This window comes from Salvelinus fontinalis, chromosome 1, assembly GCF_029448725.1.
Source record: "Salvelinus fontinalis isolate EN_2023a chromosome 1, ASM2944872v1, whole genome shotgun sequence".
In the NCBI taxonomy this organism is placed as follows: domain Eukaryota; kingdom Metazoa; phylum Chordata; class Actinopteri; order Salmoniformes; family Salmonidae; genus Salvelinus; species Salvelinus fontinalis.
Window position 1 is genome coordinate 28008645 of NC_074665.1, and position 27822 is coordinate 28036466.

The 27822-nt window shown below is 43.1% G+C and overlaps 2 protein-coding genes across 2 annotated transcripts in view; one reads left to right on the forward strand and one right to left on the reverse strand.

Moving 5' to 3' along the window:
• Positions 1-27822, forward strand: part of LOC129851819 (melanopsin-A-like) — a 76729-nt gene that overhangs the window by 38124 nt on the left and 10783 nt on the right. The window contains exons 4-9 of the mRNA XM_055918226.1: positions 9102-9305; positions 11859-12030; positions 12197-12361; positions 14401-14508; positions 20742-20937; positions 21030-21191. Coding sequence (XP_055774201.1) covers positions 9102-9305; positions 11859-12030; positions 12197-12361; positions 14401-14508; positions 20742-20937; positions 21030-21191 — 1007 coding nt within the window. The remainder of the gene's footprint in view (positions 1-9101; positions 9306-11858; positions 12031-12196; positions 12362-14400; positions 14509-20741; positions 20938-21029; positions 21192-27822) is intronic.
• Positions 25452-27220, reverse strand: LOC129851835 (putative nuclease HARBI1). Its single transcript, XM_055918227.1, has 3 exons — positions 26712-27220; positions 26319-26430; positions 25452-26224 (listed from the first exon to the last, which is right to left on the reverse strand). The coding sequence occupies exons 1-3, from the start codon at positions 26778-26780 to the stop codon at positions 25854-25856; spliced, it is 552 nt and encodes a 183-aa protein (XP_055774202.1). The 5' UTR covers positions 26781-27220; the 3' UTR covers positions 25452-25853.

Sequence of the window (27822 nt, forward strand, 5' to 3'; positions counted from 1 at the left end):
CTAACAGAAATTTGCTTCCTGTAGCACTAATTCCAAAAAGTTTTGGGACAAATCCATGGAGAATAAGAGCACCTCCTCCCAGCTGCCCACTGCACTGAGGATAGGAAACACTGTCATCACCAATAAATCTACAATAATCGATCATTTCAATAAGCATTTTTCTACGGCTGGCCTTGCCTTCCACCTGGCTACCTCTACCCCGGCCAACATCTCAGCACCCCCTGCAGCAACTTGCCCAAGCCCCTCCCGCTTCTCCTTCACCCAAATCCAGACAGCTGATGTTCTGAAAGAGCTGCAAAATCTGGATCCCTACAAATCAGCTGGGCTAGACAATCTGGACCCTCTCTTTCTAAAATTATCCGCCGAAATTGTTGCAACCCCTATTACTAGCCTATTCAACCTCTCTTTCATATCATCTGAGATTCCCAAAGATTGGAAAGCTGCCGCAGTCATCCCCCTCTTCAAAGGGGGAGACACTCCCACCGTACCTTCTCCACTATGCAATCTGGTTTCCGAGCTGGTCATGGGTGCACCTCAGCCACGCACAAGGTCCTAAACGATATCATAACCGCCATCAATAAAAGACAGTACTGTGCAGCCGTCTTCATTGACCTGGCCAAGGCTTTCGACTCTGTCAATCACCGCATTCTTATCGGCAGACTCAATAGCCTTGGCTTCTCTAATGACTGCCTCGCCTGGTTCACCAACTACTTCTCAGATAGAGTTCAGTGTGTCAAATCAAAGGGCCTGTGGTCTGGATCTCTGGCAGTCTCTATAGGGGTGCCACAGGGTTCAATTCTCGGGCCGACTCTTTTCTCTGTATATATCAACGATGTCGCTCTTGCTGCTGGTGATTCTCTGATCCACCTATACGCAGACGACACCATTCTGTATACATCTGGCCCTTCTTTGGACACTGTTAACAAACCTTCAAACGAGCTTCAACGCCATACAACACTCATTCTGTGGCCTCCAACTGCTTTTAAATGCTAGTAAAACTAAGTGCATGCTCTTCAACCGATAGCTGCCCGCACCCTCTCGCCCGACTAGCATCACTACTCTGGACGGTTCTGACCTAGAATATGTGGGAAACTACAAATACCTAGGTGTCTGGTTAAACTGTAAACTCTCCTTCCAGAGTCTCCAATCCAAAATTAAATCTCGAATTGGCTTCCTATTTCGCAACAAAGCCTCCTTCACTCATGCTGCCAAACATACCCTCGTAAAACTGACTATCCTACCGATCCTCGACTTCGGCGATGTAATTTACAAAATAGCCCCCAACACTCTACTCAGAAAACTGGATGTAGTCTATCACAGTGCCATCCGTTTTGCCACCAAAGCCCCATATATTACCCACCACTGTGACCTGTATGCTCTCGTTGGCTGGCCCTCACTACATATTCGTCGCCAAACCCACTGGCTCCAGGTCATCTATAAGTCCTTGCTAGGTAAAGCCCTGCCTTATCTCAGCTCACTGGTCACCATAGCAACACACACCCATAGTACGCGCTCCAGCAGGTATATTTCACTGGTCATCCCCAAAGCCAACACTTCCTTTGGCCTTCTTTCCTTCCAGTTCTCTGCTGCCAGTGACTGGAACGAATTGCAAAAATCACTGAAGCTGGAGTCTTATATCTCCCTCTGTAACTTTAAGCATCAGCTGTCAGAGCAGCTTACCGATCACTGTACCTGTACACAGCCAATCTGTAAATAGCACACCCAACTGCCTCATCCCCATATTATTACTTACCCTCTTGCTCTATTGCACCCCAGTATCTCTACTTGCACATCATCATCTGCACATCTATCACTCCAGTGTTAATGCTAAATTGTAATTATTTTGCCTCTATAGCCCATTTATTGCCTAACTTCTTACTCTTCTACATTTGCACTCACTGTACATAGATTTTTCTATTGTGTTACTGACTGTACGTTTGTTTATGTGTTAACACTGAACACTGTGTTGTTGTTTTTGTCACACTGCTTTGCTTTATCTTGGCCAGGTCGCAGTTGTAAATGAGAACTTGTTCTCAACTGGACTATCTGGTTAAATAAAGGTGAAATAAAATAAATAAATAAACATATATTTAGCACAGAATGCTTTAGTATACATATATTTTTTTAAATGATGAGGGAGAACAATTTTTTTTTAATGAGCATGGCCTTCTTTCTATTACAGCATGTTGGACGACTGTAATTCATAATCCATTCACTCAGTTCAATGTAACATCGATAGGTTTAGGCTACTACATGATCCTCAAATTGTCCCTATACCCGTCATGAGGTTGCTACAACCAAGCCTATGAATGAAAGTTTACAACGTAGGTGCTCACAGGTCGAGAGAACTTTGAGATGACAGACAGTGACACATGGACAGACAGTGACACATTCAAAACCGCCTTGCACAGTCTTGCCTGCATCTAGCTGATATAGGGTGTAATCATTAGTCCAACAGTTGTAAACGAGAGTTTCTATTGGATAAATTCAAGTATTTTTATCCCCGTTTTGTTTGCTTCTGTTTAACTTCTACTGCCTCAGAAACCCGGATCCGGGAGCACCCCCCACCCCCCACACACTGTTTAGCATAGCTAGCATAGCTTCACAAGTAGATAGTAGCATCTAAATATCATTAAATCACAAGTCCAAGACACCAGATGAAAGATACAGATCTTGTGAATAAAGCCACCATTTCCGATTTTTAAAATGTTTTACAGGGAAGACACAATATGTAAAGATGTACATCTATTACCTAAAAACACATTAGCATAATCCACCATCTTTTATTTGTCCACCAACACCAGTAGCCATCACCAATTCGGCTAAACTAAGATATTTATAGCCCCTAACCAACAAAAAAACTCATTAGATGACAGTCTGATAACATATTTATGGTATGGGATAGGTTTTGTTAGAAAAATGTGCATATTTCAGGTAGCTGCCATAGGTTACAATTGCACCCACCGTCACAAATGGACTAGAATAATTACAATGAGCAACGTGTTTACCTAACTACTAATCATCAAACATTTCGTAAAAATACACAGCATACACTAATCGAAAGACACAGATCCTGTGAATACAGACAATATTTCAGATTTTCTAAGTGTCTTACAGCGAAAACACAATAAATCGTTATATTAGCGTAGCACATAGCACATAGCAGCCCAGCATTGATTCTAGCCAAAGTGAGCGATAAAAGTCAACATCGCCAAAAGATATTAATTTTTTCACTAACCTTCTCAGAATTCTTCCGATGACACTCCTGTAACATCATTTTACAATATACATATACAGTTTGTTCGAAAAGGTGCATATTTAGCCATACAAAACCGTGGTTACACAATGAAAATAGTAGCAAAACAAGCCTGAAAATGTCGGTCGCCATCTTTCAGAGTGATCTAGTTTAATTAATAGCTAATCATATACTTGACTAAAAAATACAGGGTTTACAGGAATCGAAAGACAAATTAGTTCTTAATGCAACCGCTGATTTACATTTTTAAAATTATCCTTACTTTTCAATACAGGGTTCGCCAAGTGAAGCTATACCAAACAAAATGGCGAAATGTGCGTTTAAAATATTTCGACAGAAACACGATTTATCATATTAAATATTGCTTACTTTGAGCTGTTCTTCCATCAGATTCTTGGGCAATGTATCCTTTCTATGTTATAAACGTCTTTTGGTCGATAGATGTCCTCTGTCCTTCGAAATGTCCACCACCAACGACCGACACCCCAAAACGTGTCCAAAGTTTCAGAGTGCACAACAAATAAATTCCTCAAAATCGCACTAAAACGATTATAAATTGCTATAAAACGTTTCAAATTAACTACATTATGATGTTTTTAACACCTAAAACGAGTAAAAACATGACCGGAGAAATATTGCTGGTTAGAAAACGATTTGGAACGAGGCAGGTCCGATGCCCTTCACGCTTCAGGCGCACGACGAGAAAGGGCGGTCTCTATACATTTTGGTCTTTTATACTGGCTGTGAATATCCCATCGATTCCATTGAAAGCGTGATGACGTACAGACACCCAGAGGAAGACGTAGGCAGTGTCGGTTTCTTCATAGCATTCACTGTCGCCTTAAAAACAGACCCCAGATCAGAGGTAAAAAAAATTGAAATCTGAACCCTGTCATGAAAAGTGCTGTAGAAATTGTTCTGTACAACTCAGAGACAAAATTTCAACTTCTATAGAAACTAGAAGGTGTTTTCTATCCAATAATGCACATTGGTGGCCTGCTGGAGGTCATTTTGCAGGGCGTTGGCAGTGCACCTCCTTGCACAAAGGCGGAGGTAGCGGTCCTGCTGCTGGGTTGTTGCCCTCCTACGGCCTCCTCCACGTCTCCTGATGTACTGGCCTGTCTCCTGGTAGCGCCTGCATGCTCTGGACACTACGCTGACAGACACAGCAAACCTTTTTGCCACAGTTCGCATTGATGTGCCATCCTGGATGAGCTGCACTACCTGAGCCACTTGTGTGGGTTGTAGACTCCGTCTCATGCTACCACTAGAGTGAGAGCACCGCCAGCATTCAAAAGTGACCAAAACATCAGCCAGGAAGCATAGGAAAAAGACTCTGGGAGTCTGCGAGTTTCAATAGAGTGTTTAAATAACCTCAACATAAGAGTAACCTTTTCTGAATGTGCTTTGTAAAACTCTTAACCAAATCCATCAAAGCCTGCGCTTTACCTTTGGGGAAGGAATGTACTGTGGAGACAACCTCTTCTAAAGTTCTCTCTGCATTTTATTCCCGTTGAGCAGCAGCGCATAATTTAGGTAGGGAACGGGAATGGAGGAAATCAGAAATATGCGCGGTATCTACAGTAGTCTTAAGTGTAGAGGTCTTGATAAAACTTTGTGAAACATGCATTTATTTATTTTGGGTCCGTAGTAACAGCTCCTGTACTAGATTTGGCCTGTATACCTCTCAGCTGGCGCGCCAGTAGTTTATCCGGCTTGTCACCTAACTCAAAGTGTTTTTGTCTAATCTTTAATAGCATTGTGTTTACTTGATTAGAGAGAATAGTATTGTATTCATGTTTGAGTTTTATTAAGTAATTCAACTTGGAAGATAAGGGCGCTTCCATATAAACTCTATCAAGCACCGGGAGCTGTGCCTCACTTTCTAATAAGCTTCTCTGCCTACATTTTTTCATGGGAGCCTCATGATATTATATGCCCACGCATAACAGCCTTAAATGCCTCTCACAAAGTGGAGTAGGATACATCAGCACTATCATTCTGGGACATATAGTCTGTAATTAAATTGTCTGTTTTGTTGGTGAAATTGTTCATTGATTAATGTTGTATTAAATCACCAACTGCATTGAGGCTTTGTTCTGCCAAAATCCATTTTTATAATGAAACGGGACTGTGGTCATAAATTATATAATGGTAACGTTACTTGGTAGAGGTGACTTTAGAGTCTGTTAATGATTTATGCACATGTGAGAAGAAATAATAATCCTTATCCCCGTAGGGTGTTGTAATCTCCAAACATCGACAAGTTCCATTGTTCCAATTAAATAATGCAACAAAGTGGTGGAATTCAGTGAAGTGGCGAGCAGGAAGCCTATCCATATAACGATCCAAAATGCAGTTAATATCGCCGCCTGTAATTAAATGTGTGGTTGATAAATCTGGTAAGGGATTGAAAACATTCCACATTTTGTTACGTTACAGCCTTATTATAAAAGGGTTTCAATTGTTTTTTCTGCAATCTAGACACATACCATAATTATCACGTTTCGGGTAAGACCCAAATGCAGACTGTGTTGAAATAACAATGTTTATAACAGCAACAGGGGCAGGCAAACGACAGGTCAAGGCAGGCAGGGGTCAATAATCGAGAGTAGTGGGACAGAGGTACAGGAAGGCGGGCTCAGGTCAGACAGAGTGGTCAGGCAGGCGGGCTCAGAGTCAGGACAGGCAAAGGTCAAAACCAGTAGGGCGAGAAAAAGAGACTGTTGAAAAGCAGGAGCTGTGAAAACACTGGTTGACTTGACAAACAAGACGAACTGGAAACAGACAAACAGAGAACACAGGCATAAGTACCCAGGGGATAATTGGGAAGATGGGCGACACCTGGAGGGGGGTGAAGACAAGCACGAAGACAGGTGAAACAGACCAGTGTGTGACAATAATGACAAAGCAAAAACAGGTTTAGACATTTTTGCAAAATTCAGACCGTTTACTCAGTACTTTATTGAAGACCCTTTGTTAGCGATTACAGCCTCAAGTCTTCTTGGGTATGACGCTACAAGCTTGGCACGCCTTTATTTGGGGAGTTTCTCCCATTCTTGTCTGCAGATCCTCTCAAGCTCTTGTCAAGTTGGATGGGGAGCGTCGCTGCACAGCTTTTTCAGGTCTCTCCAGGAATGTTCGATCAGGTTCAAGCCCGGGCTCTGGCTGGTGCCACTCAAGAACATTCAGAGACTTGTCCCGAAGCCACTCCTGTGTCGTCTTGGATGTGTGCTTAGGGTCATTGTCCTGTTGGAATGTGAACCTTCGCCCCAGTCTGAGGTCCTGAGCACTCTGGAGCAGGTTGTCATCAAGGATCTTTGTCCATTCATTTTCCCCTCTCCCTGACCAGAGAATCTTGTTTCTCATGGTCTGAGAATCCTTTAGGTGCCTTTTGGCAAACTTCAAGCGGGCTGTCATGTGCCGTTTACTGAGGAGCAGCTTCCGCCACTCTACCATAAACGCCTGATTGGTGAAGTGCTGCAGAGATGGTTGTCCTTCTGAAAGGTTCTCCATCTCCATAGAGGAACTCTATAGCTCTGTCAGAGTGACCATCGGGTTCTTGTTCACCTCCCTGACCAAAGCCCTTCTCCCCCGATTGCTCAGTTTGGCCAGGCAGTCAGCTCTAGGAAGAGTCTTGATGGTTCCAAACTACTTCCATTTAAGAATGATGGAGGCCACTGTTTTCTTGGGTATCTTCAATGCTGCAGAAATGTTTTGGTAACCTTCCCCCGATCTGTGCCTCGACACAATCCTGGCTCGGCGCTCTATGGACATTTCCTTCGACCTCGTGGCTTGGTTTTTGTTCTGACATGCGCTGTCAACTGTGGGACCTTATATAGACAGGTGTGTGCTTTTCCAAATCATGTCCAATATATTGAATTTACCACAGGTGGACTCCAATCAAGTTGTAGAAACATCTCAAGGATGATCAATGGAAACAGGATGCACCTGAGCTCAATTTTGAGTCTCCTAGCAAAATGATGATTGATGAGGGAGAAAAATACTTCTAGAATAAGGCTGTAACATAACAAAATGTGGCATATTGGAAGGGATCTGAGCTAACATTAAATATATTATTTTCTATGAAGTACCGTTGTCTCACAGTATTGCTTAATTACCATCACACCAATCAAAGTGATCAATTATAGTGCTTTTTCAACACTTTACACATCAAGTCACACAAAAACGGTGTCATTACCGCAACGGCATAACTCACCTATATTGTTCTCTGTTTGAAAAAACACATCTCATTCTGTTGTGATTGTGGAGTTTATCAAATGATAACTGATCAAATTAACTAAGTAAACCTTATGGCCTTGCAGTTAAATCCAAAAAGTACCAAATTATCATCACTATCACTGTCATTACCATCACAAGTAACACCATTTTGTAGAACCATTGCATAAAAAGGGTATACCTCTGCTCAATACTGCTTATCACTTAATAATTCACTGTCTTTGTAGCAATCAATCATATTTTAAACATACATTTCTACCCAGTTATTATTTGTTTGTTTGTTTTTTAACCCATCCACCCTCTTCGGAGGACAAATATCTTAAAAAAAATGTTTTTTACAGCTTTTCTGCTACATATACATGTATTTTACATACACATTTTACATACATGGTACTTTTATATAAAGCAATCACATAACAATAATACATAATAATACTTTACCAAACATAAACTCTTTAATCCCAACCCTCAGCCACTCTCAGCCCATCCCAACTATCACCATAGACCATCATCGTTTGGTTTCCATGTGCCATATATATTTCAAATGTGCTGTGATGTTTTACATACATTTTCAACCTTTATAATCGTATAGTTTTTATGTAGAGTTTTATTTTATTAGGCAAGTCCGTTAAGAACAAATTTTTATTTACAATGACGGCCTAGATATCACACTTGTGTCTTCTTCAGGTGTAAAGCACTTACTTGTTCTCCATATAACTACTTAAAATGTTGACATACATAACATTTTCAACAGGTAATTGTATTGTTCAACAAGTAATTGAATATTTATGCAATAAGGAATTTAAATAATTATTTCTAAATGTTGTATTACCAAATCCTATAGGCAGATAAACCAAATTATCCCAAATCCTATTGTGTTTGTGATTAAGTTTTAAACTAAAATGAAATGTTTTATTATATGATGGTAATGACACCTGCAGAAGGTGTATTGGGGAAAAGGGAGTCAATTACATGGATTATTGAATGAAATGTTCACAGCCAATACCACATTTATGGTTCCTGATAAAAAGAGAAAAGTATTTATGTTGATAAAAGTATTTTTCAAGAAACATATTTTTTCCCAAAATAAGACATGCGAAAAGTTCCCGCAGTTGCAAAATCACCCTGGTAAAGCCAGAACCAGAGCTGTACTTAACATGTGTTCCCACTTCTGCCATTGTTAAACCCTATACACCCCAGTAAATTCAGGCGTCTAATCTTCCCTGGCATAACCCACCAGTGAGGGTGTGTAACAACAGCCTAGGCTACTACCATACAGCACAAGATATAACCCCAAGGAAGGCATGACCTATGGCGTGTATGATTTGTATTAATACAGCTGTGGGGTGGTCTATAGTTCTATACATATATACAGTATGTTGCATAATATCTGAGATAAGGTTAGTATTACCCCCTGCAGCTCCCACTGTCTCTGCAGGCAGTCCTTCTGTTTGACCTGGTTCTTTTCGGATCATTATCCAGCCTATGGAGTGGACTATCACCCACAGGGGGCATTACAACACACCAACCGACATGCTGTTTCTCTTTCACCCTCTCTTTCTATTTGTCTCTCAGTCATGAACTGTGCTGTCTCTGTGTCCTCTAGGCTGTGAGCTGTATGCGTTCTGTGGGGCTCTATTTGGGATCTGCTCTATGATCACTCTGATGGTGATAGCAGTGGACCGCTACTTTGTGATTACACGTCCACTGGCCTCCATCGGGGTGCTGTCCAAGAAACGAGCGCTGCTCATCCTCATGGCTGCCTGGGTCTACTCATTGGGATGGAGCCTGCCCCCTTTCTTTGGCTGGAGTAAGTCCACACACACACACGCACACGCACACACAGAGAGAGGGAGAGAGAGAGAGCATAATCCTGGGTCATGAGCCAAGCTTAGGATGAGGTTGTAGGATGCCAGGGCTGTATACACTGTATGGAAGAGTCGTGATTGTGTCAGTATATGTGTAAAGGAAGCAGCTAAGCAAGCAGCGTGAACCATTTCCTCACGATTCGGCCCATACCTGGCACGAACTCGGGACCTCTGCCTTGCTAGCACACATGTCCGCCCTCCTGAAGCGTCTTACCAGTCTGCACCACGCGAAAAGCTAGCGATTCGCTGGTGCAAGTGGGGACACTTCCGTTTGAGGAGTAAGTTTCACACATCCCCATGTGCTACATTCTCCCCTCAAACTTACTCAACAGCGACCACAGCGTTGAGCTGAGCGCAACTGTAGATCCGGGTCACGGCACCACTGTAAAGGACGCCACAGTGCTTGCTTAGGAAGTACCACTTCCTACCGATTCGGCCCATACCTGGCGCAAACTCACGACCTCTGCCTTGCTAGAACACGTGACCACCCTCCTGAAGTGTCTTGCCAGTGGGCACCACGTGAAAAGCTAGCTGTTCGCTGGCGCAAGTGGGAACATTTCAGGATGAGGAGTACGTTTCACACATCCCCATGTGCTATATATGTGAGGGAAAGACAGCAAGAGAGAGAGAGAGAGAAAGACAACAGCAGAGAGAGAAAGACAGCAGCAAAGAAAGAAAGACAACAGGAGAGAGAGAAAGACAGCAGGAGAGAGAAAGACAGCAGGAGAGAGAGAAAGACAGCAGGAGAGAGAGAAAGACCGCAGGAGAGAGAGAAAGACCGTAGGAGAGAGAGAAAGACCGCAGGAGAGAGAGAAAGACAGCAGGAGAGAGAGAAAGACCGCAGGAGAGAGAGAAAGACTGCAGGAGAGAAAGACTGCAGGAGAGAGAGAAAGGCCGCAGGAGAGTGAGAAAGACCGCAGGAGAGAGAGAAAGACAGCAGGAGAGAGAGAAAGACCACAGGAGAGAGAAAGACCGCATGAGAGAGAGAAAGACCGCAGGAGAGAGAGAAAGACAGCAGGAGAGAGAGAAAGGCCGCAGGAGAGTGAGAAAGACCGCAGGAGAGAGAGAAAGACAGCAGGAGAGAGAAAGACAGCAGGAGAGAGAGAAAGACAGCAAGAGAGAGAGAAAGACCGCAGGAGAGAGAGAAAGTCCACAGGAGAGAGAGAAAGACCACAGGAGAGAGAAATACCGCAGGAGAGAGAGAAAGAGAGCAGGAGAGAGAGAAAGACAGCAGGAGAGAGAGGAAGACCGCAGAAGAGAGAGAAAGACCGCAGGAGAGAGAGAAAGACCACAGGAGAGAGAGAAAGACCGCAGGATAGAGAGAAAGACCGCAGGATAGAGAGAAAGACCGCAGGATAGAGAGAAAGACCGCAGGAGAGAGAAATACCGCAGGAGAGAGAGAAAGACAGCAGGAGAGAGAGAAAGACAGCAGGAGAGAGAGAAAGACCACAGGAGAGAGAAAGACAGCAGGAGAGAGAGAAAGACCGCAGGAGAGAGAGAAAGACAGCAGGAGAGAGTGCTACCCCTGGCTCTGTGTTCTCTCTTTGAACTCTAGTCTGCAGTAGCTTAGTTTAAGCATAAGGATTTGGGCATTTGATCAGATATGCTGAGCTGCCTGAGATCTTTCAGTGAGAAGAATGAGAATGAAACTACCAGGCAAACTGGCTGGAATGGGCCCCTCATAAGCCTCATATTGGCCTGGCCTTACAGTATACTGTACTCAGAATGGCTCACACCCCATAACAGTGCAAATCTCTGGCAAATAACAAATTGATCCAGCAGCTCCAAATTGACAACACTATTCTGTCTAGCACACTATGGGTGACATGCTGGAAAGGGCCTTAAGAGCGACACACTAACTCAGGCAATGTGGAGGGGATTTGGGGAGAGAGGTAGCAGATCATGGCCTGCTTACCCCCTGCAGCCGTCTGTGGCTGGGGTCTGCGTGCAGGCATGCCACCCCAGACATTGTTCCGCAGCCCGCGTGTCCTGTCCGACCACACACAGGGCGTCTGTCTCCTTAAGCCCATCTGACGGCCCGATCTCTGCCTCATCTCCGCTGATTATCACGTCATTCAGGGGCAATAACATCAAGAACATAAAAGCTAAACAAAACTGCTCCATTATTCACTTTGAGGCTTTGATCGTCCAGAGCGTTTAGATCATCAGAAGTGCTTCCTTGATGCAAGCTTTGATGTTCCTGCGTCTTCCAATTGATGTGAGTATCCTTAACTTTCCCTGGCACTCTGACAGTTTTACCATAGCAGGGCTTCAATAGATGACGCGTGAAGGACAACTTGTAGACGACTTAGAAGTTCTGTTGGAGAAGAAAGGTTTTGACAATATCGTATCCCACTACTTATTTTCTGCCATTTTCCCCCTTTTCCTTTTCCGACTTTCTATGTCCCATCTCTCCTTTCCTCCTTTCTCTACCACTTTCACACTTCTTTCCCATCCCCCTTTCTCCCTTACTCCCCCCCCTTTACCTCCCCCAGGCGCCTATGTTCCAGAGGGCCTGTTGACCTCCTGTTCATGGGACTATGTGACCTTTACCCCGTCAGTGCGTGCCTACACCATGTTGCTCTTCACCTTTGTCTTCTTCATCCCCCTGATCGTCATCATGTACTGCTACTTTTTCATCTTCAGAGCCATACGTACAACGAACAGGTACGCGGATTGGATGCAAGAGAGCTGCTCTAGAGATATCACTGAATGTGTGTCCAATTAAATGAAGTGAAGAAAGTGCGTTGCAAGTTACTGAAATTGGATTCTCTGAAATTTCAAATTTCTCACATTTCGCATTTATTTTTCTGTGTGTGTGTGTGTCTCATAGGGCTGTATCCAAGATCAACTGCAATGGGAGCACCAGAGATTCAATTAAGAGTTTCCGTCGGCTGAAGAATGAGTGGAAGATGGCTAAGATTGCTCTGATAGTCATCCTCCTCTATGTAATCTCTTGGTCCCCATACTCTGTTGTGGCCCTGACTGCATTTGCAGGGTGAGTGCTTTTGATATGTACTGTGTTTCAACGAAACGGTGCCTGTCTTAATGGAACTCTAGAAGGCTATTTGGTATCACATGCACTTATATCAATCATATTGAATCTACAGAACTGGCAGCATACAAGCTTAGTGCTTATCAAGAGAGTACAGCAAAATCAATTACCTGGAATGACACTTTCACCAACGGTTTGTCCAAAAAGAGCTAGCCCAAGGCCGTGCCTCCAACAAGCCACACCTCCAAATCCTCTTTTTTTCTTTCCTTTTTATTCTTAATTTAACTAGGCAAGTCAGTTAAGAACAAATTCCTATTTATAATGACGGCCTACCAAAAGGCTTCCTTTGGGGACAGGGGCTGGGATAAAAAATGTAAATGTAGGACAAAACACACATCACGACAAGAGAGACACCACAACACTACATAAAGAGAGACTCAAGACAACAACACAGCATGGCAGCAACACATGACAACAATACGGTAGCAACACAACATGGCAGCAGCACAACATTATAGCAGCACAAAACATGGTACAAACATTATTGGGCACAGACAACAGCACAAAGGGCAAGAAGGTAGAGACAACAATAAAGCAGCCAATACGTGAAGCAGCCACAAGGGTCAGTAAGAGTGTCCATGATTGAGTCTTTGAATGACGAGATGGAGAGAAAACTGTCCAGTTTGAGTGTTTTTTGCAGCTCGTTCCTGTCACTAGCGGCAGTCTAATAGGCTGCCGCCTCTACATTTCCCCCACCTAAGGGGTCAGTCGTTCCCGACAACCCCGAAATCCAACACAAAGTCCTGAAACCTGGACGTGGGTCTTCAGCGGCAGCGTTGTGATTTCCGTGGGGTTGCCATCCTGACCTCGAGACAGGAGCCTGTGGCAGCGGTGCCCTGGGGGCTGTGGGGGTGTCCCATTCTGACCTTGCCCCTCAGGTGAGGAAACCGCTACGTTGTCCAATGGTCCAGGGCTGTGAGGAGTAACCACCATCTCACCCTCTATTTCCACTTCATGAGGTGTATGAGGTTGGTAAGGCGCCAGACGATCCTGATGGAGGACCACCACTCGTGGTGGCTGGCTGCGATACACCATGTCAGAAAGTCGCTCCGGAACCAGGCATGGGCCTTCCCAGTGACTCATTCGTTTCGGGCTCAGACCATGCTTGCGCCGGAGGCTGTATACCCACACATCTTGGGCAGTCTGAAAAGGCTGACCTCGACAGAGAGTGTTGTATACCTTCTTCTGCTTTACCCCTGCTTCTGTTAAGTCGTGGGCTGTGTCCTGGCGCTGCTGAAGGTGGTGGAGGTACTCCCAAGACCAATGGCAGATGTCGGTCCCAGTCTTTCTGGTCGTTGAAGGTGAGAGTGGCCAGCTGTATCACCAAAGTCCATATCGCTAACACCTTAGCTTCAAAATGTCATCCCTGATCACCGTGGAGTTCTTCCGGTGCTCCAAACTGGTAGAACATCTCCTCCACCAGCTTGTTGGCAGTGGTTGAGGTGCCCTGGTCGGGGGCCGCATAGGCCTCTGGCCACTTGGTAAAATAGTCGACGGACACAAGTACGTATCGATTGCCTGCCTCTGTCACGGGAAAAGGACCCAGGATTCCACACCAACCTGCCCCATGGGGACCCCCCACCTGATATTGCTGCAACAGGGCATGGGCGCATACAGGTGTCACAGACATTTTAAACCTGAGGTTTAAAAAGGCTTCTGAAGTTTGTAATTTCCACTTTGAAATTTCTGACTTGATTTTCCATTATGGAAAATGTAGTAACCTCTAAAAATATGTTGTAAATTATTAAGTGGATTAAAATGAATAATTTCCTATTGCTGCAGGATTGTTTTCATGCTGTAGAAAATTAAGACCCTACATCTGTATACCCACTTATAAAATCACTTTGTATTCTTTCTATACAAATACTACAATGCCGCAGCAACATTTTCGAACCTTGACCCTTCAGGTACTTTATATATTGTATAATTCTGCCTCACAGCTTAACAGCCTTCTCTCCCTGTCTTCTCCATGTCTCCTGTAGGTATGCAGATATTCTGACCCCATACATGAACTCAGTTCCTGCTGTGATCGCCAAGGCTTCCGCCATTCACAACCCCATCATCTATGCCATCACCCACCCAAAGTACAGGTACCGTATTCTTGCTGCCCAAAAAATTAAATATCAAACCTATTGGTTTCTATTGTTTCTATTATTGCATTATGAGTCAAATCTTCTTACGCAGCCGAACCCCATTTGGGAATTACGTTGAGCAACAAAGTCAAAGAGCTATTCTTTTGTTGTTTTTTATTACACTAATGTGATAACTACCCCAGTGAACCATTCCATTCCATCCCATGAGAATCTATCAAATCTGAGAGACAGGAAGGGTATTGTCCTTGTTAGCTAGCGATCAGACTAAACTCTCCACTCTACAATCACTCATGAACCTGGATATTAACTCAACTGGACATCATTATAATATTCTCACCACACAGGAAGGATTCTAAGAATGAATATATAGGGGACCTAGATTATTTACCGCTGTGTACTTTTAGTTTTTTAGTAATTTAGGTTCACTGCTTAAGGTAAATTATTGCTTGCATGTTGGATATACACTACCGGTCAAACGTTTTAGAAAACCTACTCATTCAAGGGTTTTTCTTATTTTTTACTATTTTCTCCATTGTAGAATAATAATGAACACATCGAAACTATGAAATAACACATATGGAATAATATTTAAAAAAGTCTTAAACAAATCAAAATAGATTTTAGATTTTAGATTCTTCAAATAGCCACCCTTTGCTTTGATGACAGCTCTGCACACTCTTGGCATTCTCTCAACCAGCTTCATGAGGTAGTCACCTGGAATGCATTTCAATTAACAGGTGTGCCATCTTGGAAGTTAATTTGTAGAATTTATTTCCTTCTTAATGCATTTGAGCCAATCAGTTGTGTTGTGACAAGGAAGGTGGGGTATACAGAAGATAGCCATATTTGGTAAAATACTAAATCCACATTATGGCAAGAACAGCTCAAATAAGCAAAGAGAAATGACAGTCCATCATTACTTTAAAACATGAAGGTCAGTCAATACCGAACATTTCAAGAGCTTTGAAAGTTTCTTCAAGTGCAGTTGCAAAATCCATCAAGCGCTATGATGAAACTGGCTCTCATGAGGACCGCCGTAGGAATGGAAGACTCAGTTCATTAGAGTTACCAGCCTCAGAAATTGCAGCCCAAATAAATGCTTCACAGAGTTCAAGTAACAGACACATCTCAACATCAACTGTTCAGAGGAGACTGTGTGAATCAGGCCTTCATGGTCGAATTGCTGAAAAGAAACCACTACTAAAGGACACCAATAAGAAGAAGAGACTTGCTAGTGGCCAAGAAACATGAGCAATGGACATTAGACCAGTGGAAATGTGTCTTTTGGTCTGGAGTCCAAATTGGAGATTTTTGGTTCCAACCGCCATGTCTTTGTGAGATGCGGTGTGGGTGAATGGATGATCTCCGCATGTGTATTTCCCCACCGTAAAGCATGGAGGAGGAGGTGTTATTGTGTGGGGGTGCTTTGCTGGTGACGCTGTCAGTGATTTGTTTAGAATTCAGGCACACTTAACCAGCATGGCTACCACAGCATTCTGCAGTGATATGCCTTCCCATCTGGTTTGATGCTTAGTGGGACTGTCATTTGTTTTTCAACAAGACAATGACCCAATACACCTCCAAGCTGTGTAAGGGCTATTTTACTAAGAAGGAGAGTGATGGAGTGCTGCATCAGAGGACCTGGCCCTTCACAATACCCAGACCTCAACCAAATTGAGATGGTTTAGGATGAGTCAGACCGCGGAGTGAAGGAAAAGCAGCCAACAAGTGCTCAGCATATGTAGGAACTCCTTAAAGACTGTTGGAAAAGCATTCCAGGTGAAGCTGGTTGAGAGAATGCCAAGAGTGTGCAGAGCTGTCATCAATGCAAAGGGTGGCTATTTGAAGGATCTCAAATATAAAATATATTTTGATTTGTTTAACACTTTTTTGGTTACTACATGATTCCATATGTGTTATTTCATGGTTTTGATGTCTTCTCTACTTTTCTACAATGTAGAAAATAGCAACAAAAAAAAAAGAAAAACCATTGAATGAGTAGATGTTCTAAGGCTTTTGACCGGTAGTGTACATACAATATTTTTTATTTAACTTTGATTTACGAGGCAAGTCAATTAAGAACAAATTCTTACATACAATGACAGCCTACCAAGAGGCGAAAGGCCTCCTGCAGGGAATGGGAGATTACAAATAAAAATGTAGGACAAAACACACATCACGACAAGAGCAACACCACAACACTACATAAAGAGAGTCCTAAGACAACAACAGAGCATGGCAGCAACACATGACAACACACCATGTTAGCAACACAACATGACAATATGGAAGCAACACAACATGGCAGCAGCACAACATGTTAGCAGCACAAACATGGTACAAACATTGTTAGGCACAGACAACAGCACAAAGGGCAAAAAGGTAGAGACAACAATAGATCACGATATGCAGCCACAAGTGTGAGTAAAAGCGTCCATAATTGAGTCTTTGAATGACGAGATGGAGAGAAAACTGTCCAGTTTGAGTGTTTTGTTGCAGCTCATTCCAGTCGCTAGATGCAGCGAACTGAAAAGAGAATCGACCCAGGGACGTGTGTGCTTTCGGGATATTTAAGAGAATGTGACTGGCAGAACGGGTGTTGTATATGGAGGATGAGGGTTGTAGTAGGTATCTCAGATAGGGGGGCGTGAGGCCAAAGAAGGTTTTATAAATAAGCATCAACCAGTGGGTCTTGTGTCGGGTATTCAGAGATGGCCACTTTACAGAGGGGTATAGAGTGCAGTGATGTATCCTATAAGGAGCATTGGTGGATAATCGGATGGCCGAAAGGTAAAGAACATCTAGCCGCTCGAAAGCACCCTTACCTGCCAATCTATAAATGACATCTCCGTAATGTAGCATGGGTAGGATAGTCATCTGAATCAGGGTTAGTTTGGAGGTTAGCTGGAGTGAAAGAGGTGCGATTACGATAGAGGAAACCAAGTCTAGATGCAACCTTAGCCTGCAGCTTGGATATATGCTGAGAGAAGGGCAGTGTACCATTTAGCCATACTCCCTATCCATACTCCCAAGTACTTGTGAGGTTACTACCTCAAGCTCTGAACCCTCAGAGGTATTAATCACACTGGTGGTGGGCATTTTTCTTACCGAATCACGTGACCTTTGTTTTGGAGGTGTTCAGAACAAGGTTAAGGGCAGAGAAAATTTGTTGGACACTAAGAAAGCTTTGTTGAGCGCTTCCTACTGTCTGAGCTATGTTGTTGATGTAAATTGAGAAGAGTGTGGGGCCTAGGATCTAGCCTTGGGGTACTCCCTTGGTGACAGGCAGTGCCTGAGCCAGTCCGTTGATTATTGACACTTTTTTCCCAACACTTTTGATAAACAAGGCAAGATATAAATTGGTTCTATAACCATTACGATCAGCTTGATCTCCCCCTTTAAATAAAGAATGCACCGTGGCTGCCTTCCAAGCACTAGGAGCCTCCCTAGAGAGGAGAGACCGGTTAAAAAGGTGAGAGATGGGCTCGGCAATGGTAGGGGCTGCAACCTTAAAGAAGAAAAGTTCTAAACCATTTGACCCAGATGTTTTTTGGGGTCAAGTTTATGGACCTCTTTTACCCCCTCAGACTCAGTGACTGCCTGCAGGGAGAAGCTGTGTAGCGGGGCAGGGGGAAAAGAGGGAGGAGCATCAGGGCTAGTAGCATTAGAAGGAATGGGAGAAGAGGAAGTGTTGGACAGACATGGCTGAGTCAAATATGAATCCTGACTTGAAGTGACGATTAAAGAGCTCAGCCATACGCTCCTTGTCAGTAACAACCGCAACATCAACATTAAGGGACATGGGCAGCTGTGAAGAGGAGGGTTTATTCTCCAGGTCTTTCACTGTTTTCCAGAACATCTTGGGGTTAGATCCACAGAGAGAACTGCTCCTGAAAGTACAGTAACTAACTTTGGCCTTCCGGATAGCCTGAGTGCACGTATTTCCTATTTGCCTGAACTTATTTCCCATTTGCCAATCAGCCTAAGTATTTGTGTGCCGAGCCTTTCGCCAAATGGTGTTCTTGAGTTGGAGTAACTCTGCCAGATCATGGTTGAGTAAAGAACTGAACCTGTTTTTAATTAAAATTTTCTTTATGGGGGCATGCTAGTTAACAATACCACTGAAAATTTAAAATAATAAGGTCCAAGCATCTTCGACAAAGGGAATCAAGCTGATTCTTAGGAGGTGCGCACACCACCCACCGCTTCCGAGTATATTACTTGCTAATGTTCAGTCTTTGGATAACAAAGTTGATGAGCTCAGAGCAATAACATCTGCTAATCACGCGTATGTGACCAATACAATTTGATTTGATTTGAACACCCAGCAACAGTCAACAAAGAGCTATTTGAAAGATGAATGCTTAAAACCAGCAAATCAAATTGTTTGGGGACAGACTTGGTGGAGACAACCGAGCACTGAAGGTGTTCCTTGGTAAAGATTGCCACTCCACCACATTTGGAAGATCTGTCTTGCAGAAAAAGGTTATAACCAGAAATGTTCAAATCAGTGTTTTAGAACACTTATTCTTAACCATGTCTCAGTAATGACCAACACATCTGGATTGGAGCTGTGAACCCAGACTTTCAACTGATCCACTTCAGCTTCTAGTGTTAACTTGAAGAATACCCAAGGTTTTCCGAGGGCAGAAATCCGTGAAGCCGAAATCTGAGAACAAGTCAGAATTGGGGCTAGCAACAGTAGACAGGCCAGGGCATACATACACATTTCCAGATATCATCAGTAGCAAAACAATTTGGGCATGGCAGAGAGGGGGAGCTTTGCTGTGTTGATTTTTTATGACATTTGACTGTGCATCAGATGGCAACAAGATTATATTGTACAGCCGGTGAGAGGGGGTTAGAATGGAAGGCCAAGAGTCGTACTGTAGTACTGAATGTCCAGAGGTTTTCAGTGTTAGTCATAATTTCCTCTGACATGATACATCAGGCCCCTGGCTAGTCACTGACCCTACGCACACTCACTAGACTATATATACAAACCATATACACACTCACAGACACTAGATTGACACTCCCACGCAAAAGCCACACACATACACTACATACGCCCACACACACATAACACACACACTCAGATCGACACAAGACAAACACACATGTATACATATTACACACACATTTTTACACTCATCATTTACTGCTGCTGCTGCTGCTGCTGCTCTGTCCTTTATTTTACTCTTATTAATACCTATCCTGATCATGTGCATAAGCTCTAAGATGCATATGGTTGTTTTGAATTAATCGTCACCTTAGAAAGCACTGTCCATTTCGTTGTTAGGCTTTGAAACAGCATGTTTTACACTCAGTTTCAACCTGCTGTTGAAGTTCCTTCTTCAAATTGATTAGCCTTCAGCGAGGTGAGTTTTAAAAGTACTGTAGGCCTACTGTTTTGTTGATGAGTGTTTGATGTGATTTTCGACTGCATTTGCATTGACGTCAGAGTGGTCAGTGACAATAGAAAACTGAGTTCCAGCCCATTAGGACCTGATGGTAGTTAGCAAGTTGGGTACTACAAAAGCATGTCCATAGTGCATAAAAGGATATTACAGTGACTCACCGGTCACGTGGAATTTTACTGTGGTGATGACTCATGACTGCAGGTGTGGCAGTAATATGGTCACCGCAACAGCCCTAATCCTGATGCCTAGTCACTTTACCTTCATGTACATACTGTGTCGACCTAAAATACCTCATACCTTTGCACATTGGCATGTAAGTTTCTCACTTATGGGTGGCACAAATTGTGATATTTGCAGATGCAATACTGCAGTAGTTTAAAAAGTGTACCGTTTTTGCGGCCATTACTGTAGTATTTACTACAGTGTTTTTTGTGTGGATAATACAGTAGTATTTACTGTAGTATTCTAGAGCAGTGTTTCCAAACCCCAGTCGTCGAGTACCCCCAACAGCACATTTTTTTATTGCAACTATGGACAAGGACACCTGATTCAACTTGTCAATTAATCATCAAGCCCTCAATGAGCTTAATGAGGTGTGTTTGTCAAGGGCTACAACAAAAATCTGTACTGTTGGGGGTACTTGCGGACCAGGGTTGGGAAACACTGTTCTACCGTATACTGACATTCTATAATAAAAGTACTACACATGATCGAGGGATACTAAGTACTGTACTATTCGATAGTAAACTGTAGTATTTTTTCATGTGGGTACATCTCCTTATTTTCCCCACTCCATTCTGTCTTCAGGATGGCCATAGCCAAGTACATCCCGTGTCTCGGTGTGTTGCTGTGTGTACGTAGACGTGACCTGCGCTCCACCGAGAGCAGCTTCATGTCCACCAGACGCTCCACTGTCACCAGCCAGACCTCCGACATCAGCGATCGCTTACGCCGCACCAGCACCGTCAAGTCCCGCCTCTCCTCCGCCTCCGACAGCGAATCGGTACGGATAAATATGTCCTGATACATGTATGTGTCTGTTTGTCTGTCTGTCCAGGCGTCTGTCTGACGGTTATGTAATGGTCCTTCTCCCAGGGCTGGACAGATACGGAGGCTGACCTCTCCAGTATGGGCTCCAGGCCGGCTAGCCGCCAGGTGTCCTGCGATATCGGCAAGGACACAACCGAGCTCCCAGCCCTCAAGCCTTACAGCTTCAGCTCCAAGATGAAGAGCCACGACTCTGGCATTTTTGAGAAGGTAACTAACACATCAGGGCAAGGTCAAGTCAAGCGGCAAGCCTACTCTCTGTTCCCTTCCACATGTTTGACAATGTTCTGAATGCGTGGAGGATATTTCGGGCTCTAAAGGCAGAACAGTGTGAATGGTTGTCTAACACAGTAGAGGTCAGTAAGAGTCAACATCAAGTTTTTTTTATTTTTTATTCTCACCTCACTTGCACTTATGTGTTATAACCCTGAAGTATAGAAATAAATCACACAGAGATGTAGCTTCGGCTTCAGGTCACTTGTAATGAGTGACCTGGGAAGCCCCATACGCCCCTATATGAATTCCTAGGTATAACCAATCAAACTCAGATATCAGACAATAGAGCACACAGATCAGATTATCAACATTCAGATAAATTAATAGCATATTACTTACTGGTACACATTATGATTCTGTATTATTATTTTGTTATTATTAAGACACTTTTAATTCTATCACATGCTCTACTCCCAACATCAATACACGTTAATCTCACCAATGGTACCTAATATTCAGTGCCTCTACCTGAGAAACTGTAACGGCTTTCCTCCTCCTCTTCATCCGAAGAGGAGGAGCAGGGATTTGACCAAAACGCAGCGTTTTGAAATGACATGATTTTAATGAACAAGACGAAAAAACACGAAACGAAATACACTTGAATAATTAACAAAATAACAAAACGGAGTAGACAGACCTGGACATGGAACTTACATAATTACACGAAGAACTCACGAACAGGAACAGACTACAAAAACCGAGACAGTCCCGTGTGGCGCGACAAACACTGACACAGGAGACAACCACCCACAAACAAACAGTGTGAAAACACCTACCTTAATATGACTCTCAATCAGAGGAAATGAAAACCACCTGCCTCTAATTGAGAGCCATATCAGGTCACCCTTATACAAACATAGAAACACATAACATAGACTACCCACCCAAACTCACGCCCTGACCGTCAAACACATACAAAATAACAGAAAACCGGTCAGGAACGTGGCAGAAACACCTAATCAAACAGTAACACACTTGAAAACAGCTGCACCGATCTGTCTTTACTGTAATGCAATAAGACTAAGAGGAATTAGGCACGAACTAAGTCCAAATTTACATCAGAAAGGATTTTTATGTTTAATCCGCCACAAATCTAAATTCTAAGCTGTTGGCCTTTATAAAATATTGAATTCGGGCTTTACTACTATAGCCCATAGAAAAGTGTTGAATAACACATTCATAAATGGCAAAAATAAATCATGAGTAATAAGGTTTTGAAGTGTATGTTGGGTTACCTTAAGTTTGTAGCCCAAATGTTTTGGATGCTATAGACAAAAGTTGGCACATCAGCGTTACCGACTTCAGATGAGTCCTGTAGGGCTTGTGGAGATCTTAGAATAAAACGGCGAACACCACCATGTTTGTGAGAGTCTCCCCTTTCAATAGAGTGGTCATATTATTAGGCCAAACCGCTCAGGTGCTACAGACGTTTTCGTGCGAATACAGATTTTCTGTATGTCTTCTGGTCTGACAAACAGCACTGTAGCTCTGCCATTTTCCACAGCAGATGCGGAAGGGCGACATAGGAGGATGTGGTGGATTGAGAAGCAGACCATGCAAAAAAAACAGCTATCTAACTTAAACTGACGGATTTTGATGGGAATTTTTATAATGTTTCTTAAATTGACACACCGGTCCGTCAATAGACTTTAGGGCGTTAATTAAACCATATTTTGGCTTGGAATGCATCCCTGGATTTGTGTGAGCCAATCGCATGGCTCCTAAACTAATCTGGCACCTCATTACAGACAGGATGTTACAATGGATCAACGGAAAATCCCTCCAGGGAAGAAGCTCTAGGTGGGCTTTGCAGTACCATAGACATCTAATTGAATTATGAAATGTTTGAAGGGTGTGTTCATCTTATGGTGTCTTTCAGTGTTATCATTTAAAATGGGATGGCATCTGCTAAGGCAGGGTTTTACTAACTGTGGAATAGTGTACCTCCATGGGGCATAGTCTTCGTAGAGGCAATCTGTATCGGAGGATTAGAATAAAAATTCATTCATGAGCATATAGTAGACATTTCTGTAAAGCGGGTATATAGATATATGATGGGTGTTATCAGGGTTCATGACTAAGAAAAGTTGTCTTTAAAATGCCTCTTAAATGTCTTTAAAACATATTGTTATAAAAGGATGATAGAGATTGATAGAGATTCGATCTCACTGTTAATTAACTGTCCCCCTTTGGTGCATTTGCCCTTGTTCACTCACTCTGAAAAGTCAAATCAATTTTAGCTGTCTTTCATCTGGGTTGGAGCCGCAGTATTACAGTATTCAGAGGTTTGACCCCCCCAAGGCACTTCGGGCTAGATTCTATCAGATCCGCGCTAACCGACATCCACATATCATTTGATGTGTTGGAGGTGGAGCCGTGTCAGAGCCGTCACAAGCGGCTCCTTCCGTTACCTTAGTAACTGCATCCAATGGACACTGCCATTGGATGCAGTGTCCATGACAAGGTAACGAAGCCACAGCCGACTTTATGCACTCAAACCCTCGAATGCGTGATGTTCTATTGTCTACACTTTGATTAGACTTATAGGCTATAAACCCCCCCCCCCCCCCCATCCAAATTCACACGACAACATGCATTAGTCTGTCATTATTTCTATCATCGATAGAGCCTACACTTTCTATCTCCGATTTGAACTTCTAATGCGGTAGGGATAAAAGGAAGGGAGTGGTTGGTGACACACCAGAGCAACCGCTCATCGATTTGTCAGTGCCATACCGCAGTTACACCTAAAATACCGCCAAAACATCCGCTAAGTGGACGTCGGCCAATGCTGGTTTTGTCACGGCATTCATCGGAAGAAGAAGAGGAATCGTCAGACCAAAATGCAGCGGGGTACGTGTTCATCTTTAATAGCTTAACTGAATGAACACTGAATACAAAATAACAAAAATAATAGCCGAAACAGTTCTGCAAGGTGCAACCAACACTAAACAGAAAATAACCACCCACAACTAACAGTGGGAAAACAGGCTACCTAAGTATGGTTCTCAATCAGAGACAACGATTGACAGCTGCCTCTGATTGGGAACCATACCAGGCCACACACATAGAAATACAAAACATAGAACAAAACATAGAATGCCCACCCCAACTCACACCCTGACCAAACCAAAATAGAGACATAAACAAGGAACAAAGGTCAGGTCGTGACAGGTTTATGCTCGATCTGAACTATGCATGGGAGTACCAGCTGTTCCGGACTACTGTGTGATCACAGTCTCCAAAGCCATTTTCTGCAGTCAAATTACCTAGTGGCCTCATGGGTAAAACATTGTTAATATTTTTCATAATTTCATAATTAATAAACATTCTTTTAAAACTGCTGAAAATCCAGTGTATCAATGTCAAACGTTTTTGTTATATTTCAGTCTTCTGAGATGTATATAAATTGTATTATTGGGACGCAAACTTAAAATGTAATACATTTCAACTCTATATCTGGTACAGGGGCCTGTTGCACAAAACTAGGATAAGGGATTAAGCCAGGATATCTTGGTGATCCTGGCTCAATTGATCCGTAATCCGGTTGCACTAAAGATGGATAGGGGGCAGGAGGATATGTTATGGTATAAATTACCATGGAAATTTATTCTGTGGAGCTAGCCTGCTCCAGACCAGGCTAAATTCCAGGATCTATTTAATCTCATCCCTAATGTCAGTCAGCAGTCACCACAAATGGAAACCAATAGTTATTTCACTGCTCACTATACATTGTTATCACATATAACTAGACCCACTGTCATTATTTAAACGTTTGTGATCATTAATTTCAATGATTTTGGATAAAAAATAATTTTTAGATGATGTTGCTATCATTAGATAATTTACAGTTTCCCATAGACTATAAGGCTATATATAAAATGATAGAATATTAGGGCCACAGAGGGGAAAAAAACACAAGTAATAATATTGTAACCAGTTGTTTTAAAGGAGGACAGTTGTTAAAATGACAGATGTGGGGCATTTCGTGAAATTGTACTTCAGTATGGTTTCATAAACAAAGACATGCTGATGTGCCAGAATATTAAGTATCACATTGTCATAAGTATCAAAACTGTAAAAACAATATGTAGCTTTTCTGCAGAAAGAACCAGCCTCATAAATTTATGACTTTATCCTTTTTCTTCAGTGTGGCCCTAGTACTCTGTCATATAAACAAATACACATTCCATATGAATATAAAAACACAATGTGTAACATTATGTTCCTTTATTGAATAAGGACAAAACAAAGCAGGTAAACCATCAGCTCCTTTCGAAACTGAAGTCACAGTGACTCTACAAGATGGAAAGCACAGAATCCAAGCATATTATACAAAATGATACATACACATTCAAAGGTCTGTATACAACACACCCTGCATGTCTGCACACTAAAATAAATGCAGGACAAATCCATACACATCAACTGAACAGACAAATGAATGGATGCAGTAGCCTCCCTGCAGCCTTGTATTACACACAGTATACCGCACAAACATCATAAGAGGCCAAATTCGTAAAAAAACGAACCCAAAAAAACCCAAATTCCTCTGCCACCGCAGGACATATTTAACCAAAATTGAAAGCACACATACTAACTAAAATAATTCAACACATATTGGTCCCTCAGCAGCCGACCACTGTCGTCATCAGGGAAGAGTGCCGGATTGTCCCAGTCCATGGCTGGTGGCACTCTGGGGGCCCTCTCCTTCCTCAGGCAGGCCACATTGTGGAGGACAGCACAAGCCACAGTAATATCACATGCCCTAACAGGGCTGACCCTTAATTTGTGAAGGCAGTGAAAGCGTGCCTTCAGGAGGCCAAAGGTCATTTCAACTCTGGCCCTGGTCCTGGCATGGGCATGGTTGTAGGCCTGCTGTGCTTCCTGGGGGTCTGTGAAAGGTGTCAGGAGAAAAGGCTGGCAGCCATACCCCCTGTCTCCCAGCAACACACCAGAGAATTCACCTGTCAACACAAAATCTCATCATTACTACCTCATAAACACAGTGATATTCTTGACACAGCCATGATGGTTATAAATAGGGGTTGTGTGGCTTACCTTGTGATAGGCACTGATAGATTTCAGAGGCCCGAAAGATTCTGGAGTCATGGACTGAGCCAGGCCATTTTGCCACAACATTGCTGATCACACAGTCAGCATTGCAGACCATCTGAAATCATAAGATGAGGAATATTACACCAATCAATGCACATCACTGGCAATGCAGAGTGTTCGTCAATGGACAATATCAAAAAGTTATGTTCACCTGAACATTAATGCTGTGAAAGGATTTCCTATTCACAAAATCGGCCTCATGGGCACCTGAGGGGGCTTTTAACCTTATGTGTGTGCAGTCCACTGCACCAATGACATTGGGGAAACCTGTCACACAAAGTAATGAGTATCCTACTATGTGTTAACAGTTGTCCTGTAATTTGTAGATCCTCTTACCTGCAATCCTATAGAACTCCTCTTTGATGTCACAGAGTCTTCTGTGGCCAGGGAAGGAGATGAAGACATCTGCTAATGCTTTGATAGCCAGACACACACTCCTTATTGTGCGGCAAATTGTGGCCTTGTTCAGCTGTTCTGCATCCCCCACTGAGTACAGGAAGGCTCCACTAGCAAAAAAGCGCAAGGCCACACAAACCATTTGCTCCACACTCAGTGCATGGCTCCGTGCAGTGCGGTGCTTAATCCTGGGACCCAGTAGTCTGCATAGATACCTGATGCCATCTGCAGAAAACCTGTATCTTTCATATAGATGGTCATCAGGGAAGGCCAGTGGGTCCAACCGGTCCCTGAAGACCCTTTCTCGCCTGAAGGCTCTCCTCAGCACAAGTGCTTCTTCATCCACCACATCTCGCACGAATGGGCATGCCATTGTCAGAGCAGAAAGGAACACACAATTTTGGGCCTTCATATAGGCTAGTGGCCACACCTGGTGCTGGGGGGGTGGGCAAAAGAGGGCGATGCCTTATAACGATGACTTGGTTGTACTGATTGCTGGGAAAATAAAAAAAACCTTAGAAAGATGCCACCGTCCTGTGTGCTCACAATAAGAGCTCATATGTCATGGCTCACTTGACTTTACGAGAATATACCTAATTTTTATTTTGAGCTGTGTCATCTTCTTGGAGCTGGGGGAGGAAAGAAAAATAATGATTAATACATTTGTGTTACAGTTAGCATACAGTGTACATTGAAGGCATATCTCACCTCCCTCTCAAGTTTTTTTATTTCAAGGTCCAGTTTCCTAATTGTCCTCTTTTTTATTTCGGACTCCAGTGCAAGATTTTCCATCTTTTTCTTCTTGTACTGAATGTCTATGTCTGCCAGTTCTATTTGGCGCCGGAGGTGGTTGCCATACAACTTTCTGATAGCTTGTGAGCTCTGTGAACACAATACAATTAGCGCAGCTGGAATTTGGCAGGATGTGGTGTCCTTTTATTAATACGCACTATGTTGCCAGGCTGGTTTTCCCACTGTATAGCATCTGGGTCCTGTAAAAGAAATTAGATTTTTTGATTTTGATGAGGACTCCTCACCATTGTAGAGTAAA

Coding starts and splice junctions, on each gene's coding strand:
- LOC129851835 (XM_055918227.1), bottom strand. CDS start 26,780: ATGTCTTCATCTCCTTCCCTGGCCACAGAAGACTCTGTGACATCAAAG. Junction 26,431..26,711: donor GGAGTTCTATAGGATTGCAG/GTAAGAGGATCT, acceptor TTATGATTTCAG/ATGGTCTGCAATGCTGACTG. Junction 26,225..26,318: donor CTATCAGTGCCTATCACAAG/GTAAGCCACACA, acceptor TTGTGTTGACAG/GTGAATTCTCTGGTGTGTTG.